General features: G+C 39.8%; 1 protein-coding gene across 3 annotated transcripts in view; it reads right to left on the reverse strand.

Annotated features, from left to right (window-relative positions):
• Positions 1 to 21,300, reverse strand: part of phf14 (PHD finger protein 14) — a 100,771-nt gene that overhangs the window by 26,442 nt on the left and 53,029 nt on the right. For 2 of the 3 annotated variants that reach the window (XM_030063323.1, XM_030063321.1), the window contains exons 15-16: positions 15,632 to 15,694; positions 14,689 to 14,810 (exon numbers count right to left, since the gene is read on the reverse strand). In XM_030063323.1, coding sequence (XP_029919183.1) covers positions 14,689 to 14,810; positions 15,632 to 15,694 — 185 coding nt within the window. Of the gene's footprint in view, positions 1 to 10,057; positions 12,400 to 14,688; positions 14,811 to 15,631; positions 15,695 to 21,300 lie in introns of those variants that run through there. The other variant, XM_030063324.1, reaches the window with a different exon arrangement.

Here is a 21,300-nt window from a genome sequence, read left to right on the forward strand (position 1 = left end):
CTTCAATAGCACAGCAAAACAGCTCCTAAAATAAAACTTTTAGTACATAAACGAATGCAAACAACGCGATTTATGTCACTATAAAAAAACAGCAAGTCCAGGTACCCACTGTTGGAGGAAATTAAACCACTCTATTCTTGTTATTTCTACTATTTGAATTTGAAAGTAGATCTGGCAGGTAGTTTCTGCACAAAACTTCCACATGGTAACCTTGCACCAGGAAGAAAAGACCTGATAGTACTTTGACAAATAACTGTGATCACATGAAAAAAGGGACCAGGTCTTGTTTTGGACATATAGGGAGGAAGTCTGTAGGAAATGGTGTATTGTGAATAAATAAAAAGCAAAACTGGTCCCATCTTACTGCTTAAGATGGTCAGCCAACCTTTTTGTACAAAAATAAGACAGCGATGTCTATGAAAGCTATTATAATAAAACTGCATCGCCTGGAAGTAAATCTGATGAAATGTGACTTGCAACAACTGTATTTAACACATATTAATACTTTTTAAGGCCTTGACCTTTTCAAATACCTCACATATTAGACAGATCACAGCTTCTTTTGCAGACAGCAACATCATTATTACAAACTTCCAACAGAATTCAGTGTCATTCGGGAATCTGCTGACCCAATTTCTATGCCTCAGTCAATAACATGAGCAAGGTTTATTGGGAAATCAATGCGTGATCATTCATTGCCTCTCCACATTGATTCTGTTTCATTTTGTTGGATTGTGCAGTCCTTTCAAGCGGCAGTTTTGGTATGAATGCAATGAAATCACATTATACACTGTATCCAAGAAGCTGTCTGTGCATGATTTATGGCACCAAGTGTTTGGGTATCAATTCCTAGTCTTCAACAATGAAGCCAGCTTTGTGTTGGATGTCTGCGCTGAAAGGAATTAGGCAGTAGGTTGATAATATCAGACTCGATGGCTCTGCAGAGAAATGCAATATGGTGGATGGCAAGACTAACTCAGTTTTTGACTGAGGCAAACTATGAAAAGAGGAATGAACGAGAGCACATCCAGTCTGAACATGTAAGAATGATCATCGAAGGTTGGTATTTTGTGAAGTATATCCTGTGTTCACTTCATGCTGAATTAGTGACTAGGAGACAGATGGAGTTGTACTAATGTTTGCCAACAGTGAGCAATTACCCAGCTCATCCAACATTACGACATTGCTATAGGATTGGGAATCAAGTCTCTATCTCTGCTAGTTTCATAGCTATAGATAAAAGACAAGAATTGTCAAGCAGACAAACTAACTAATGGGTGAAAACATAAAAAAAAGATTCACATACTGCCACAAAGGAATTATCATTATTACCATTGGAAAGGTACTGTATAGGCGCCGCAAAGATTGTGCTTTGTCTCCAGTTCTGTTTGTGATTTTCATGGACAGGATCGAAAGGCACAGAGACAGAGCGTGTCCAGTATGGTGACCTCAGGGTTGCACCTGCTTTTGCAGATGATGTGGTTCTGTTGGCTTCACGGAGCTGTGACCTCTAGCATGCATGGGACCAAGTGTGAAGCGGTAGTGATGAGGATCAGCACTTTCCAATCCAAAGACATGGTTCTCTGTAGGAAAAAGATGTAGTGTCCCCTCCAAGTTGGGAGTGAGTTACTGCTCCAAGTGGAGGTGGTTCGGGCATCTAGTTAGGATGCCTTCTGGTTGCATCCCTGTGGAGGTGTTCTAGACACGTCCGACAGGAGGGAAACCCTGGGGCTGATCCAGAACACATGATATATCCCGGTTGGCATGGGAATGCCTGGGGAACCCACAGAGGGAGCTGGTGGAAAGGAACATCTGGGCTGCCCTCGTCAGCCTGCTACCACTGTGACCCAGGCCAGATAAGAGGCAGAAAACAGGAATGTGGACGTGGATGAATATAGGCACATATTTTCAAAAGAAAAAAAAAAAGTCCATGTTCTATGTTGAGCTTCTCCTGGCACATACATGTATTCACTTTGACAGCACAGTGAAGAACTAAGATGCCCTCAGGGACACACCTTCAACTCTGTATGTCTTGGTTTTTTAGGGAGTTGTTCCTCATCTGATGGGAGGTTCTAAGGACAGAGGATGTTGTATTTCCTGTGAAGCCCTTTGAGACAAATTTGTAATTTGTCATTCTGGGCTATATAAATAAATAAAATTGAAATGAATTAAATTGCCTTAATTCTTTAGCATTTTCAATCATTTTCTACTGTAAATACGTGGTCTGAAACAATTAAATATACAAGTTAGACTGATGTATTGATTTGCTGGTCTGGCTGGTATTAGTCTTTCATTAACAGTCAAATACTCTCCAGTCAGTGTTATCCACCTGATATTGTGGATGCTCTCTCAACTCACAACTATACACTCACAATGCTCACAACTACATACTGTACAAGCAATCAGGACAAGCTGATGTGAAAAACTGACTTTCTCTATACATTTATTCATTTATTCGTTTCATTTGTTAAAATCATTGGTGTGGGAGCTGCAAACATAAAGGGCTTTCATCAATTTGGATTTTAGTGAAGAGGTTTGGTCTAAATGCTGCTTCAGAGTGCTGCTTTAGAATAAAAAAAATAAACCTCTGGGGAAAACACTGACGCCTCATAATTTTCTGGCATAGAAATCGTCAGATTTAAAGATATTAAGTATCAGCATAAAATATTGGCTATTAGCAGTTTTAGTCTAAAAATATTTGTAATAACCTCAGCACCCATATCAGTCTAATCGTAATGTGCATAAACTCACTGAAGGTGGGCCTCTGGCATCGGGCTAAGAAATCTGTTAAGTAGGTGTGATAATACACTTCTAGTGTTTACACATTAAGCATGGTAGATTTACTAAAAACAGTGTAGAAATTTAATTGGCATAGATAATTGGCATCATATGAGTTGTAGAGGCAGAAGCTCGCAGCTGCTGCACATTAGTGGGAATATGCCTAGGCAGGTGGATACACATACACACACACATACACACACACACACACACACAGGCATGGATGGGCTGAGCAGGCATATCTGCCTAGGAAACGATGGGAATTTAAAGTGCCCTCCGGCCGCCCAGTGAAAAGAAGACAAATGACTAAAGTGTGTGTGCTCCACTAATGAGCACACTCCTATTGTTGCACACAAACCGCCAATTGATTTCACATGAATCTCCAACTAAGGCGAATGGAAAGGAGCAAACTCCTTGGCTTCTCTGTTGGAGACACTTGAAGCCCTTCCAAACTCACAGGAGGGCTCTTTTTATTTAGCGAGACTGTGACGATTCTACATGCGCTTCCCTAATTACTTTACCTTAATGAACCCATTGTAGTGTTTGTTGTGTATCGTGGGGAAGATCTATGAATTAAATCACTGCTCAGTGATGCAGACGCAGGGGGTGGTGTTGACCGCGGGGAGGGGCATGTGATAATTAATTAGAACTCAAAATGACAATACATGCACTTTTCAAAAACATTCCAAAAAAAGTAGAGATTACGTGCCACTGCTTACCACAACACTTTCTAACAGAAAATGGACAGAGGATCAAGTCTGTAACTTTTTTTTTATGTTAAAGGCACAGTTTTGATGATTAACCCTTTCAAGCATAAAATTATACATTGATATGTTTGATGAGAGGTCCTTTGTCTTTACATCATTCTGTGCCGGTGTGATTAAAACAAAAAGCATATTAGAAATATTACTTAAAGGGATAGTTAACCTATTTTGAAAAATGTTATATTATTTCAGTGTTATGTAGGACAGTAGTGGTGGATGCATGCTCCAAATGCTGTTAGCCTCCTGCCATTGAGGTGGATTTCAACGCAGCTAACGTTCTGAAAAATAAGCACCTCCATCCACTCAAAGAAGCTTCAACAGCACTTTACAAGTGTCACTTTCCGAAACTAAAATACTGCGTTCACACGGGTTGAGTTTTGCTCAAACGACTCTTTATAACCGTATTTTTCCTGTTATCAACATCCGGAAAGATCTGGTAACTTCTTCACTTCCTGCATCACTTCATGCCAGAGCAGCAGCAGCAGCCACCACAGAGACACAAGCAGATTACTCACTGCAAAAACTCAAAATCTTACCAAGATTATTTGTCTTATTTCAAGTCAAAAATGTCTTATTTATAGTCAAAATATCTCATTACACTTAAAATAAGACATGATCACCTCAGAAGTAACTTGTTTTTAGACAATTGTCTCTTGTTTCAAGTGAAAATTTGCTTGAAACAAGTGAAAATTTGCTTGTTTCATTGGCAAAATTTGTTTCTTGTTTCTAGCTAATTTTCACTTATTTCAAGTGAATTTTCACTTTTTCTACTGGCAAATTTTGCCAATGAAACAAGCAAATTTCCACTTGTTTCAAGTGAATTTTCACTTGAAACAAGAAAATTGTCTAAAAACAAGTTACTTCTGAGGTGATCATGTCTTATTTTAAGTATAATGAGATATTTTGACTAGAAATAAGACATTTTTGACTTGAAATAAGACAAATAATCTTGGTAAGATTTTGCGTTTTTGCAGTGCTTGAGTTTGCTGTCATTTTGTTTTTGAACACATTACTACAAGACATTTTTTAACCTTTACGTGTCTTGGCAAACTGAGCTCCATGATCTCTTCTAGCAATATCCAACTTCACATTCGTCCAGCTCCAGACATTGATGTTAGGAGCTGACCAGTGTGAACACAGTTTCTACCAGCAGCCACTGAGCAGCTCCACTCCAGCAGTTTAGGGGCTCAGTGCTGCTGGTGCAGGAGGGATTGCGTCACTCCTTCACTTCCTCCACCTACATTTCCCCAGCTGGTGTGAGCATTTGCATCAGATGCCAACCGTCGAGCTGAACCGGTATTTGGACTGAAGGCAGCTATTGTGGGCTGCATGCTGGCTCACTGTAGTGTCCAGAATTAAGTTTTGGTCTCACCTGCCAAGAGCTGGTAAAGAAGCAATTATTAGTACCGGCAAAATTAGTGAATATCTTTTTTTTTTTTTTTTTTTTTTTTTGTAGTCATACTACCAGTTTTCACTACTATCATAACTATGTAGTGAAGAATTTAGATGCTGTGAGTTTTACCTCTGAAAAGACTTTTTTTTTTCTTTACACATGCTCCTTACGTCACCAAATGGAAATAAGTAGGCTGCACGCAGGCAGTGAGGAAACAGAGACACTGAAAGCTTCTGACTTACCCACCAAAGGTAAAGGCTTGGAGATAATTGTGCATCCTCCAGGCAGGCTGATCTACGTAATATAGCCAGTCATCTCAGTCGCTTCACTGTCTGAGTCACCTGCTGCCACCAGCCTATCTGCTCCCAACACTGCCCTTACACACCCCGCCACAGCAAGGTCCTTGATGTTATCAAAGCAATTTGGCCTTGCTTTAATCATTGGGAAAATTGAGCAGCACCCCTCCTCCCTTGTACTCTGGAGGCAGACAAAATCCAATCACTCATAAGAGAGGTTATTGATTGATGTAATCTTATTGGAGGTGAGGTGGTGGAGGGGACATTATTGATTGCTTTTGTCTGCTACACATGTTGCTCTCGGTTGGCGATTTGTGTCCACTTTCATCTGGTGTTTAATCTCTGTGTGAAGTTCTCAGAGCCCCCTTCCCTCTGGCGTCACCCCGGGACCCCTCCTCTCTGAGAGCACTGACAGCCAGGTATCAAGGCTGAGCTCATCCCATCCCGTCTCACCCGCCTCTTCAAATTGTCTACATTTTCCCATTTTTTCCGATGGGTTTCGTAGCCTGCGGGCGCGTGAGGAGCCTCCCCTCACCCACACAGCCTGCAGAAGGAGGATGCGCTGACTTGGCAACACCGCTAAATTAATCACACAGTGATAGAGACATACAACACAATATTAGATCGATGATTTGGAGGGATATAATTCAAAATCAAGTGTCTAAATGTGGGCTTGTCAGACTTGTGAAAATGAAACGAGAAGAATACTAATTGAACCATCTCCGTTCTATAAAATGGAGCAAATAATTGGATATCATTTGCTCCATCCCAGTGATTTTGCATGTTTAGTGTAATATCTACAGAATGTATAAACTTCACATATCTGCTAATCTCTTCCCAAAGCAAGCCGTCGTATTTTAGAACTCCCATATCATCTTTCCTCCCTTTTATCCAGCCATTGGTTTCCATTCATTCCACTGCAATATGAAAACGAACTTTCGGTTATTATAAACTTGATCCATCAAAGCCAAACAGTCTGTACTGAGTTCAGGTTTATAGCTTAAATATGATGACAAACAGAATTTCATGCATACTGAAAATATGTAAAGCAAATGCTAGAGCTTCAAGTGTTTAAGTTCTCCAGTCTATGGCATTCACACTGGCAGCTGATCAGCATAAAAACAGTGTGTTGCGAATCAGATAAGAGATAATAGCACTCTTTCAACAGAGAAAGACAAAAGGAAATGAAGTTTTATATGTCTGTTAAATGTAATTAAATGTTGTTTACTTGTTTGGGGCATAATCTGCTTGCGTGCCAATTGTGATTAGCCTCTTTGTGGATTAACTACAAGAAGGAAATTCACAATCAGGCTGCAAAAAAGCATTAAGTTAGCACAACTTTCCTCATCAGTGTCTGTGTTTCCACTTCCTTATCAAAATCAAACCAGATAACAGAAGCAGTAAGAGAAATAAAAATGAAGCACTGGGCTGACAAATAAGCCTCTTCATGACAGGACATTGAACCTGGTGGGGTATTGATGCTTGCTTACTTTACAACTGCTTTGTGCCCACAGGCAAGGAGTCCAGGTATTGACAATGGGCTTGTGGCCTCAAAACTTCTTTTCTCTCCGGCGGCCCTGATGTCTGAGCCCGAGTGGCTGATACAAGGCAGTGAATTTATCACAAGTGGGCAACGCAATTACCTTGGGAGTGGCCACGTGACAAAAATCAATATGGCACAAAGCGCTCAGCCATTGACTCTCATCCATGACAAAGTGCGCCGGTGTCTTTCCATAGAAAGGAGTGGATTATTGGACTTTGCAAGCCTCCTACTTTTTGATTTACTGTTGGGTCACTGCAACATTATTAAGGAGCCATTGTTTTACAAGAAGGGGAAGTAATGAATGGGCTGCTGGAGTCAAACCTATGGAGAGAGCCCTGTCAGGACGGCTACCTTTATTAGCTCATTTGGACACAACTCATTCACCGCTGGGTGGAGAGGAAGGGGAAGGAAGAGAAGGGAAGGAAGAGGGGAGGGATGTCTTGAGCTCTCACCGAGCACTTTCTGTGTGACGGATGTTTCTCCAGATTTCCAGCAGGGGGCCCCAGTGAACCGGCCATAAAGCTGGAGGAGGTGACATGCTGAGTTTCTATCAACAGCAGGTCTGTGCCCTCTCCTCTGCAGGACAAACCTTAGCCCTGCAGCATCTGACCCGACCAGAAACTCAAGTCTGCTCAGCCAGCACCTTGTTATATGACGTCCTTTGGCCCCCGTGACACAAACGGTCCCCGCAAACGCCGTGTACCACACTGCAATTCCCTTAAAGCTGGACTGTGTGTGTGTGTGACGAGGTAAGCTATCAGTTAATTAGTTAGGATATGACGCACCCCTAGGGATTTGGATTCATCTTTATTGTGTAGTCATTGAAAAATGAGTGTAGGTGGGAACAGAATGCAGTAAAAAAAGAATGAAATGTGGAAACCAGTAAGGAGGAGGAGGAAGAGGAAGAGACGATACCTAAGGAAGCATTCAAGCAGACGCACACTGCGGTGGAATCAGTGGGATAAAAGAGGCAGGGGAAGAAGCTGGGGAGTAATAGATTTTAGCTGCTTGGCCACACTTCCCACACAGCCTCAGCCCCGGCTCTTGTGTTTTCTCTTTTAATAGGGGGGAAAAAAAGGGTGAAGTCAGCAAAAACAAAATGCCGCCATTAAATCATCTCCCTAGATCCAGTGTCAGAACAGTAATGGGAAACGCACTCATCATCGGAAAGGTTACTGCTCTTCCAGAACCACCCGGCTTGCTTTTCTCTTCCTTTCTTTCGCCCCTCCCTTCCTCTAGTCTCTTGGCCTCAGTCTCGTCCCCTAACCGGAGCACAGCTGTAGCAAAGCTGATCTCTGGTCACCGGCCACAGTCTGGTCTCCAAAGACCCAGGCCCGACGATGAAGGATTGGGGCATTTACAGTTCGCCACGGTGAGCTGATTCCATCTCGCCCTGACGCCACCGAGTGACGCTGCCACTGTGTCCTACACTGAAAATCTCTGTTTCCCCATCTTCTGCTGCACTTGTTTAAAGCGCAAACGTTATCTATCTACCTGATGGTCGCGTGGTTAGCCTTATTGTACACGAACGCCTCTCAGTATAAGAACAGAAAAAAATACACTATAGTGAATAGAATAAGATTGGTCTATTGGTTTGACAATTGGGTTGATGTAGGTCTTATTGGCCTGTCAATTTCATTCACTGTTGATATAATGGATATATTGCAGATTTATTGATTACATGAAGACCCTAAGATGAACTGAGATATTTTGATCGCTTTCCAGACAAGTATGTATGTCATGATTATGTTAATATTATCATTACTACTATATTTCAATGCAGAGTTACTCTTTAAAAAGCAAGAGTATAATTCTGTTTGAAATACCTTTAGTACAGTTTATGGCATGAAACTGATCCAAATTAAATATACTGAATATGAACAATTGGCAACATTAATGAAAATATATTAGTACTGTTATGTGTCTTTAAAGGGCCATTCCAGTGATTTTGCATGTTTAGCGTAATATCTATATTATGCTATTGCAGCTATTGGTTCCATTCATTCCACTGCAATATGAAAATCAACACTCAGAGATTTAGACTTTCTTCACACCAGTATTCCATCACTGTTATAAAGTCGTCCACATTTGTTTTCCTAAAAGCAGCAGCACTGCAAAATAGTCCCGGGGAAACATTTGCTTTCCTGTCATAATATTCATTGGCTCATGCAACCCCAAACCTCACACACACACACACTCACACACACACAAAAACAACCTAAAACTGAACAACTGTATATCCATATCATCTTTCGAGGACTCTATTATAACCAGTCTCACTGATACATGTTTCCCGACCCAGCAATATTCCCTCACCTTGGTTTGTCTGCTGCTTAGTGTTTGTCCCTTCATTTTCCTGTTTTATTTCTGCTTCGGTTTTGCTTTGCCTGGTTCTTCTGCTTGCTTGTTTGCTACTCTTGCTGTATTGCCTGATGCTGTTGTCTGCTTGCTACCTGCCCAGTGCGTTTGTGCTAGACTGCATGCCTGTTATGAACTGTATGTTTTTAATGTGATGCTTGATGTACCTGCTGATGTTTGCGTGCTAGACTGCATGCCTTTTATGTAATGCCTGTTGTCAAACATGTTTGTTGTGACTGTATGTAAGTGATGGGTTTGTTGGGAGTGTGCTGTCCTCTTAACATTTATTTTCCTCTTTTTAGCCCCTGTACCCCCTCCCTCAAGAGGCTTTGCCTTTCACCACCATTTGTTCTTAATGACTTGCCTGGTTAGATAAAAGTTAAATAAAATAAAATAAAACAAATAAATAAAACAAAAATAAAGCACAGCCAATTAACAGCTTTGTGGTTTATAAATGTGGTTTGTGACTGTGCTGTAGAAGCCGAACATTAGAAGGTGGCTATTTCAATCCAAAAAAAAAAAAAAAAAAAAATCATATTTGAAAATCAAGGGATATTGATTATATGTTGTGAAATCTTTATTACCCCCGGATGATTTGTAAAATGGTTTGTTAACTTATAAAATGTGGCTAAATTGTAGTAAATGGGCCAAACAATCGAAATCACTGGTATGATCCTTTAAAATCCCATGCAGATAGTGAGTGCAGTGGGAGAGTCCAGGCCCGACTGAAACAGACAGATCAGTTTAGTATGTGGTATACCAGGCTGAGTAGTGACGTTTTGTCTGAGCCACCCCCAACAAGAAGGCCACTTCCCAGGTGATAAATCACAGATGACAGAGGGCATTACACGCACAAACGGACCGCCGCTGCTGCACCTTCAGAACAATTAATTAGCTGGCTGACACTCATTTATCACTGTGGCAATAAGGTGAAAAAGTCAAGAGTTTATTAAAGCTCCGCTTAATTTTAGAGAGCTAGGGGGCCAGAGACACTTCACATACACAACAGCAGCAACATTCACATTCTTACTTCATATCACAGTTATACATTACATACATTACACAATTAATCAGAATTAATCCCTTAAAGGCATGTCTGTAAACAAATAAATGTGTAGTGAATAAACAAACAGTGGTAGTCATTTAAAGAGTATGTCACAAGTAAGACTTCAGCTCTGTTCACAACACAAGAAGGCTTATGATATTCTGTATAATAAAGTAAGTAGGCACAAAAAGAAAAAAAAAAAAAGATGACTGACCTCTTCAATAAATACTGTACACATCATCACACTACGAAGCTATCTGGCATTCAAACTCTACAAGAGCACATCACTTAATTTCAGGTTAAAATGAATGTACAGATGTGGGTAAATAGATTTAGCCATGCACCGGAGCTTTGACAAGCAGTCCTTTAAACTGACTGGGCATGAGTGAAGGGAATGGGCTGATCAGGAGTCAGCGAGTCACTCTGCACAGGGATCTCCTCATCTCCAAAGAAAAACCCAGCATGGCTTCATTCCTGGACAGACTTTCCAGAAGGGAAAAAGCAGCAAACTGTGTGGGTTTGACTGCTCCCAAATGCATGCATATAGGGCCCTGGATGGGCAACAGAGTGACATATGAGGGCAGGATGTGACACTTGTCATGAGCCCTGACAGACCAGAAAGCAGCTGTTGTGCTGACAGCGCTGACTATGGGCCACCAGGGACATGGAGACAAAGCTGGGCTTCTTTCTGAGGAGGTGTCAGTTTATCTGTCACTTGAAGATATGGAGAGAGAGAGAGAGGAAGACTTCTATATGCCTAAAGACACTCAAGACATTTGTACTAACATTTTAAGTTACTACTACTGTTAACTAGCCTATTTTGTTTCTTCAACAGATATTTTATTGTAGCATCACTGCACCGCTACACGTCATACACCAGAAAGGGTTATCTTTTCTATACAAAACACTGATGTTTCCTAATACTTCTTTCCCTCCAGTTACTGAACAAACACAACACAAAACTAGAAACTGAGAGAGCCTAGGTTCAAGTGCATATGCAATTAAAGGAATTTAGGTTGAAATACACAGGGTGATTGGGTGGGAAATGGCTTAAATCAATACTACTGATTAGCTGAGATGAGAAGCATTATGAGCGGGTCAAAAGAGAAAAGTGTGGTCCTGGTACCAACGAGAGCTAAAACAGTTTTATGTAGTATGTGGGTGAGCACCTAGAGACATAGAGAGGATTCGGTTAGGACAGAAAAGGGAGAATACACTTCTCTCAGTAAAAGCTCACTGCTGTTTTCCCAGTGAGTCCAAAGTCCAGCATCAACCTGGCTCCTCCTTCATACAGTTAGAAGTGGAACAAGAGATTTGGCCACCAAGGATGCACAGGGGTCACAACAACACTTGGAAGTCCATAAAAGAGTGCAACAGTTTCATGCCATTTATAGCACTTTTAGCATTTGCTGTGCTTCCACACTGCGAGTAACATAATCAGCAACAGTGCTTCCTTGTTTCCCTATCAACGTGAGTTCGTTTCATGAACAATAGTTGTACATGGCAAGTGCAAAATGAATAAGTTGATTACAGTCATTCAAACCTTTCCAGTTCTCTGCACCTTTGAAAGACTAAAGGAATAACTGTGTTAAAAATGATGCTTGGAGAAAGGTTGCATCCACCACTGGGTCAACTGTGAGCTCTGATCTGAAGTCATTTTATTATTTTCTTTTGATTATTATTTTACCTAATAAGTGTTTGCAATTAATTCATAGCAACTCATAAACACAATATTAAATAAACTGATGTCAAAGTCTATACCAAATTAGCAAAAAACACATTCTTTGTATAAATACATAGTTTATTTGTCCTGCTCAAAACTTTGTAGATGCAATCTAAGTACCGCCTCTCGCATGGCCCTCAGCCAGTCAGAATTGAGTGACCTATCAACCAAGTTACTCGCAGTGTGTTCAAGCTTTAGAGTTCCCTGACAACCAAACCTTATTGGCTCAAAGCAACACTCAAGCAATTAGAGTCCTTGTCTTAGATTTCACACAATTCACACAATTTTCATTGGACAAGTTGTTGGTCCAGTTTGGTTCAGAGGTCGTTGGGGAGGTGAAGACCAAGGGGGAGAAGGGAGGGGGGGCGCATCTCGTTCTCCAGCCTGACCCGACCGCCATTCTTCAAACGCCTCAATTTGCCTCTCTCTGTCTCTAAGCCAAAGGTCATCTGTCCCGAGTTTTTTTGGGAGTTGAGGTGGCTGCCCCGGCTCTCACAACCTGTGCAATGCAAAGATAGAAAGAGTCAGGGCAGCACACCTCACACCCCGACCACCAAATCTTACAGCCTAAATGCTGCCTAAGGGCCACTATAAATAATATACAAACACTTTTGGTATTAAAACATAACTCCAGCCATTTTTCCCACTGTACTGACTGATTCAGACTGAAATCAGTTGTCTTACTACAGTTCTACTTAAATCTTGTCAGCATGGGTGTAGCTCTCCATTATAATTCAATAGAGCCAGTGATCACTCCAACCACAACTGTACCCAGAGCATTTCTTTTTCAACACGCTATGATTGCTTGCTCTGTGATACATGTTAGTAAAAAAAAAAAAAAAAAAGCTTTAGCATCTTTGTTTCTTCTTTGCTGCCCATCAATATGCAATGCTGTGTAAAACAGTAATAATATAGTTCAACGAATCAAGTAATGGATAAAGTGAAAATGAAATACATACATCTCATTATAAAGTGAGCATCAATATGCTGAAAAGCACACACACTTGATGCTTTTGGGCACCATTTTTGAGTGTCAGTTGTCCCTGTAGGACTGTAATGAAGAGCTGCATCCTGGCCAGCAAAATACAAGTAGCATAGTAGTGAAGCAATTAACCTCAAATTCATATTTCTTTTAAAAACATGGGGAAAATCGTTATGAGTCAATTAGCAAGAAGTGACACAAAAATTAGAAAGAATCTAGGAAAAAATGACAAGAAAATAACCTGAAAATTATGTGTTTGTATATCTATCTAGATAGATAGATAGATAGATTTAAATAGATACATATATCCGGTGGCCACTTTATTGGTCCACCTGCACAGTCTACTGCAGTTCAAAGAAACAGCTCCACCATTAATTCTACCTTTTAACAAAGTTTTTGTTGAAATTTAGGAGAATGTGTAAATTGAGGTTGTAGTTTGCAGAGGTCTTCTACTGGACTACATTATATTGAGAGGTGTTTCTAATTTTTATAATTTTTTGTCCTCCCTATTTATATACATGAGGGGGACAGATTAGTGGAAACAGCTCTCAGTAAAATGCAGTCCAGTCCAACAGCAGCACTAACTATGAGCTCAATGCCAAACACAGAAGTGATTGAACACCTCTGTTACTGTGACAACAAGACAAGCTGAGCATTTTAGGCAGCAGAAAAGGAAACTTTAAGGAAACTTTATGGCAGAACAGTTGGATTAGAATGCATTAGACTGCACCTAATAGGTGGACCTAATAAAGTGGCCACTGGGTGAGTGTGTGTGTGTGTGTGTGTGTGTGTGTGTGTGTGTGTGTGTGTGCATATCTATCTATCTATCTATCTATCTATCTATATACGTTTTAGATAAAATAGCAAACTAAATTTCCAGAAAATTAGTGAAACATCACCACAATTAATTAAAAGATAACTAATTGCAATGATTATGTATATATAAATATAGATCTCTCTCTCTATATATATCTATATCTATATCTATATGTATATGTATCTATATATAGATAGATAGATAGATAGATAGAGAGAGAGAGAGAGAGAGATGTGTGTGTGTGTGTGTGTGTGTGTGTGTGTGTGTAAAATGAAACCAAAATTACAAAACACATTTTTTTTTCATAAAAAAAAAAAAAAAATAATATAATAACATAAATAACATAAAAAATAAATAATCTCCTGGAAGTTAAAGGGTTAATAATTTTGGTTGGAACTGGTAAATATGATGGAAAACAGCACTGAACTCAAAAATGGCTGTAATTACTCTTTAATTTAATTTATTTAGTCAAAAATGGTTGAGGTTACATTGAGCCAATGACACTTTGGGACCATGTATGTGAGGACATGAAGAAAATCTTTTTTAGTCAAATAACATCAACTCATCCACAGTACAGAGGTCTGATGTGAATGGAGGCACATTTCATGTAAGAAATTCATCAAATGACAGTGTGATGACATTGAGATTTTTTTTTTCTCGTGCACATTTACAAAGTCGGAGAGGAATGTTGTTTATTGGGTGCCTGACACCTGAAATCCAGTGAAAGCACCAGAATAAATTGTGCTATTCATTATGTCTTAATGAACTGTGCAAATGTATGTGGCAGTTCAATAGAGGTGGCCTATGGAGCAGATACCCTCACCCCCTCATTCTGCAGAGCCAAGGCGGCAAGAGCCTAATGAAGACTGAACTTTAATCATCAGGAGGATATGGCTGCCTCACACGACACACACGCACACAAACACACACACACACACACATGTGCATGTTGAACCCAAACCCCATACCAGACACACACATTCCCTCACCTCACTAGGTTTTCATTGTCACCTGGTCCCTTGCAGGTTGTACACTCGGTCCTTGTGTCGTCGGCTTTGGGTTTCTTCTGCATTGCAGACTGGCGCTGCCGGCGCTCCCGTGGCGGTGGTTCCTATGGAAACACAACTGATTAGAACCAAGTGCTGTATAACTGCTTGCTAGTGGTTGGGATATACAAAAAGAATAAAATGTTCAATTCTGGGTGGGGGTGGGGTTTGGAGGTATATTATTTCATGAAAATAATTCATGAACATTTGGGTTAGACCAATATGGGCTTTTTATGGCTCACCTCAGTGTTTCTGGATTGAAGCTCCTGCTTTCTTTTTGCTAATATTCAATAACTTAATATGTGACCAATTCCATACCCAAAAATTAAATATAACATAATATGATATTCAGTGTTTACCCAATTTTACTCTTGTCAGGGTGGAAAACCGTCTGAAATAGCATTTGGACCCCATGGCACTAAATATGAAATTCGTTTAGTTAAGTTAGCAGCTCTTTAAGACAGGTTAGTGTGGTTGGTTTCATTGTATGTTTTGATCAAAAAAATTCTGCCACATCATGCATGCTGAAATGATTTTTTCTGATCAGAAATCTGATATACAACAATAAAAATAAAAAAGACATTCACAAGCTGTTGTCAGAGAGGAAACCCCATCATAAAAGAGGTAGACAATACTGACCGGATGATATCTGATTTTTCATAAAAGGCCAATATTAGCTCTGTATATTGGCAAGATGATATGTTGGTCTAACCTAAATGAACACAGACAGCTGGATTGCAAAGGTAATTAAAGGATGTGTCAAGAAACGGAAATGCACCAGTGAAGATAGAAGACAAGAGCTGAATTCAATAATCACAAATGTCAATGTGTCTTCGTAAGCTGGAAGAAATGCGACAGTTTTCCACACCAGAATGAAATGACAAACCTCGATTTTATCCTCTCTGTCTTCACAAATGGGCACCCTCTTCCTCTTCTGCCCTCTGGTTCTCTGTGACAAATGAAATTATACTTTTAAGCAATGAAATGTGAAATCACTTTATGATGCACTTCAGTTTCAAGTCAATTCATGTACCAACAACAAACTGTTGACAAAGTGGGTTTATATATGGTATCACTGAAGAAAAACTCATTTTACACATACTTCTGTGTGGGTTAGTAGTTCCTTAAAGGACCAGCCCAGTAATTTTGCACTAATATCTGTAAAAGCTCAAAGCAAGCAGTTGTTTTTTAGAAGTAGCTTTTCTCCAGCCAATGTTTCCATTCAGTCCTCTACAATATGAAAATGATCTTTCAGAGACTTCAAACTTTCTTCACACCAGTATTCCAACACAGTGATAAAGTCATCCACATTCATTTTCATAAAAGCAGCAGCACTGTTGTGTGAAATGATGTCTCCACCAGAAAGTAGTCCGTGGGGGAACATTTGTTTTACAAGCAATTCTCAGTTCTTTTGTTTATGAATGGCAAAGACTCTGTTAGTCACAGAAGCAGAACATTATAAGCTGGGTGTTTCAACCAAAACTTCAAATTTGAAAATCAAGAGATTTTGAATATATGTTCGGAAATCTTTACACCCATGCATGATTTGTAAAATGATTTGTTGCAGTGTAAAATGTGGGGAAATTGTATTAAACAAACCAAACATTCAAAATCACTGGTATGGTCTTTTAAGACAGACATCTCACCTATTCAATAGTAGAGTAAACTTAAATGACTGCCAGGGTGTTGTGACTGATATCTTGGGCGGAGGGAGTTGAGCTAGAGCTATGTGTCATAGCCAGCCACCTCTTCATTTTAAGACTGAAGATGAAGGCAGCCTGACTCACTGGACTAACGGCTGACCGCTCACACAGCAAGTCATGATGCTGCACTGAACATGATTGCTGGACATGCCAAGAAACCAGCGGGGGTGGCTCCAATTGCACACTTCCTGCAGAAACCAAACACTTGCGCTTGGCAGTTCAAACCTGCCCTGGCTGGAGGTACAGCAACGACTCCCAATCTACGGAGGCTGGAGGCTAGAGGCTGGAGGAGTGCTTTCTCTAGGCAGGGGATGGAATAGAACATGAAAGGAAATAAAAATCAACCGCCTCCTTCTTGACGCTAGCAAGCGAGTGATGGAGCTGGAGGGAGTGGGGTTAAAAGGGGAAGAAAAATCGACAACATATTTAAACAGATTGTGAAAACAATTCCATCTGTCGCCTTTGGCTTGCCACCATTTGCCAGATGGAGCACTTATCATTATGAATGCTAACTGCAAGAACGTTGCCAACTGGCTCCTAAAGCCCTTCACAATTTCTCCTGTGACAGTGCCACCAAACAAAAGGCCCAACATTATTCAATAATTTCTAGTAGTCTCTATTAAAGTAATCTATTAAAGTCCGCGAAGATCAACACATACTCAGTGCCTGGTTCAGCTCAACATCCTCTGAAAAACACACAAGCACACATCTTATCACAGACTCTGCTCAGGTGAGGAAATTAAAACTGCAGGCAGTTTATAAGACTCATGCAAAATCAATCTTTTAATTAAGTACATTGCATCATTGCATCTTTAACAACCATGAATCATTTCATACAGGATTAGACAAATTAACAGAGCAGAGGACCTGGTACTAACTACTCATATTAAGTTAATTCTCATTATTTCCAACCGACTAATAGCATACGTTCCTACGGGAAGTTTTAAGGTTAGCACCGTGGGAGGATGCAAGCAGCAGTCACATTCCATTAGGAAGATCATACAGTATCACCAGGAGATTTGAAGTGAAACAGTAAATGGCCATCTTCAATTAAAAACTCTGGGCATCATACATATTCTGTTTTTTTTTTTTTTTTGTTTGTTTTTTCTCCCCCAAAATGCCTTAAATTAAATTTTGCCAAGGAGAAGATACTTGCAAAAATTATAATTCTAAAAACAAGTTCTATTCTGATACACGTCAGAATGTAACAAGTATCAGATATTCATAGCAGCACCATGGCTTCAGGTGGCACCTTCAGTTGCAACATGCCTACGTTTTCTTGTTTTTGGCAGAAAGTTTTCATCAAACATCTGACTATCTGTCTTGCTGAGTGCTTCACTGTTGGCATTTTATTCTGTTTTTACAATATACCACATGAAATTTTAACATCACAGTTTAGTGAGGACCACTGTTCAAGGAAAACATGCACCTTATTCAACATATGATAAAAGGAAATGATCATATGTGAATAGAAAGAATGAACAAGGTTGAAAAATAGAAATTAATCTCTAAAAAACTGCAAAACTTATTTACTTGAGCAATTTGATTATGATCGATAAATCAGAAGCATCTATCAAAACTAATGTCATTTTGTGGAGACAGTAACAGTGTGGTGCTAAAAAACAATAAATGTTTAACTTCAAATGGCAACTTTCTGTGATGAATCACTAATGGCTGGTCAAAACATTCTTTCCCAGCTTCTGTTCTGAATAAAAACAGATGTTCAATGATAAGAAAAAAACCTCCTCTCTACTTTTGGTCAGTGCCAAACGTAACTTTCATTTACTCTATAGCATATTCAAACCTAAGAGGCTGTTGTACGGTTCCTGTGACATTACATCATCATATAAATGGGGATGTTTTGTGTTGTCCACCCCTCCCCCCAAAGCTTCCCCAAATTAGAGGCTCTAAAAAAATGCCTTCATGTAAATTGTGGATTTATATGAAAGGTAACATAAAACATGTTGATAGAGAGCAGCATCCAGGGGCAACAGAATTTAGTATCAATGGATATCATAAAAATGTATCCATAAATATTTAGAGAAAGTCCTATTTGGATTCTTTAACATTATGCTCATTTAACAGAAAACCAGGCTTAATTCATGGTTCTTACATAAGGCTCAGTGATTTTTGTCTGAATATGCTGGCTTAAAGATAAGAATGCCTGAGATCTGCTCTATCTTTAGAGGGGCTGTGCTGTGTAAAATCAGGAAGTGTGCGCTATGGAGCATTAATTTTACAGCTACAGCATTTCTTATATGCTAAATAAAATTCAGTTCACAGGTTGACTTTAAAGGTTCTACTCCAGTAGGCACTACCCACGACAGGGCATGAAAAACAGCCAAAGGAGTCTCAGCTTCATGATGGTGGCACTGGGCCATTTTAGCCCTCATGGCCAAATGCGGGTGTGTGCATGTGCACGTACACACCAACACACCCTCCTTTTCCACATACTACCCCCCCCACTACACACACCACATCCTCAGAGGCCAGTGGGAGGTCGATTAGCCAGCCCTGATAAATTGAAACATGGCTTTAGAGAAGTGCCAGTGCCTGGGTGCCCTGGTAAAAGCATTAAAAATGCAAAGGAGGGCCTTTTTAGCGCCTGCCATCGCACGGCTTGCATTTGAAGATAAATGCTGCACTGAAGTGCCTTGACTGGGTGGTTGTGGTGGCGAGAAAAATCAGAAAAAGCTGCTTAATCCCTGAGCACTCCAGCAGGGTCCTAAGCACACGTCAAGGCCTAGGTTTTCCAAACCTGAACAGGAAAATACATTAACCCAGACTGGCACTGTGCTCCTCCACTCTTCAGTTCCCTCTCTGTAACAGATAGACAGAGCAGTAACCTCGAGAGGAGAGGGAAGACATGCCTTTTCTTTGTTCATTTCTCTATTTGAAAATGTGAAGATTGTTTTTGTCATTTGATCACTGATAGCTTCAGCAGTGTTGAACATGCTGTGAGTGTCCACAGTCAGAGGTAGAAAGCCCCCCGCCCCAACCCCAATCCCCACTCCCCCCAACCCCCACTCCTGTTCTTGAATGTGGGAATGGGTTAGATAATGACAGTCTTAAAACAAAAGAAAAGAGAAAGACGAAGGAAAAGGCTGGAGAGCCTGCCATCCCCACCCCAACTCCAGCCCCCGGAAAGATATCAATCTTGAGTGTTTCTTGAGGGACGAGGGAGGCAGGTCTATATCGCAGGATCAGAGCATGGTTGGGATAGATAAGTCGGATCCATGGAGAGGTGGAGAGATTTCTGTTCGCGAACAGCTGACAGAAAATGTTGCACCACAAATAGGACACAGTTCAGATACTATGGCACTTCTATGGCCATAGTCAAAAGTCTGACCGAGAAATCAGCTAGAACATTTATTGCAACCTGGCAAGTTTCAGTCTAAACCACAATGTTTTGAGAAATAATTCATCTGTATGTCAATATCCCCTTAAAACACAGAGGAAGCCAAAGACCCACACTACTGGAACTTTGTCTTGAGAAATTAAATTTCTCCAGCTCTGTAAAAGAAGTACACTCATTGTTCCTTGATTTTTCCTAAACATTTTGTCTTTAAGACACCAAAAGGCCCATGTGTAATGTGATATAAAAATTACATTTTGTAGATTTGTATACATTATAGTTATAAGTAATAGTTAAATGGATGGAAGGAAATGCTGCTTCATTAGTGTGTAGAATCTGCTCCTTAATTTAAGTGGCTGTGGATAAAGAGAAGTTCTTCTTACATTTTCTTTAGACAACTGTCCATGAATGTGGGATAAAAATTCCATGTGTGGAACATGTGATTATTTCCGTTTTGAGCATTGCTCCAAAGCTCGTGCCTGGGATTTCCCACAACTGACAGGGCATTGGAATGTGTCTTGGACTTTTGAGCAGACCAGCTGAAAATGATGTCCAAGCAGGAAGACGATGAATCCAAAATAGAGTCAATAAGCTGTTTATCATGGATTATTTGATAAAATAAATCCTACTATCAATCTAAACAGCTAGAGGCAACTGCAGTCAAAAGAGGTCGTGCAAAGAATACCAAAATTAATAAGTTACTACAAGTGAAAATTATGCTACTGAGTTGTGCAAACTGCACCATGTGGATAAATTGCACAAGTTGAAGAACCAGGGGCCGGATTCTCCAAAGGTTCTTAAGATTAAATTTCTTCTTAAGTTCCACTTTTTTTCTTAAGTTTGGGTTTAAGAAGAATCTTAAGATATTTTCGAATTCACAAACAAAATATCTTAAGAATCCAAACAAAAGATCTGAAGAATGTTCTCAACTTTATTCTTAAGATTTTTCTTAAGAATAAATGGGATTCTTGAAAGAAATTATTTTACTATTTTTCTTAAATAGTATCGTAACTTTAAGACAGGTAAAGGTCGTCTTAAGTAACCACATGCTGTGTGAAGGTAAGCTGTTTTTCAAACATCTTTGATTAATTTAGAGCCAAATTTGATTATATAACATAGATTAATGTAGTAGGCTAATACCTTAATAATTTTACATTGTATATGTTAACATAGTGATAATCGTTAACTAAACTGTAATTCAGCCTAATATCTAAACCAGTATAAAGACACATACAGGCTATTGTTTCTGAGTCTATATGAGGACATTTTGTTTAGCTGTCCAATACAAAGTATGTATCTCAATTTTTGAGAAAGCACTTTTATAACATCAAATCAAAGTTGAGACTATAATGGATATTGTTTTGTTGTATTTTAGATGGAACTGCTGTGGGTTGCAGCTAGAGGCTGTTTGTTTACATAAAGGTAGATAGTTGAGAAGTTCGTAAGTGGAAAAAGTTAAGAAGTTCTTAAGATAATGTGCAGTTCTTAAGAAAATAA

Source organism: Myripristis murdjan, chromosome 11 (genome assembly GCF_902150065.1).
Source record: "Myripristis murdjan chromosome 11, fMyrMur1.1, whole genome shotgun sequence".
NCBI lineage: Eukaryota > Metazoa > Chordata > Actinopteri > Holocentriformes > Holocentridae > Myripristis > Myripristis murdjan.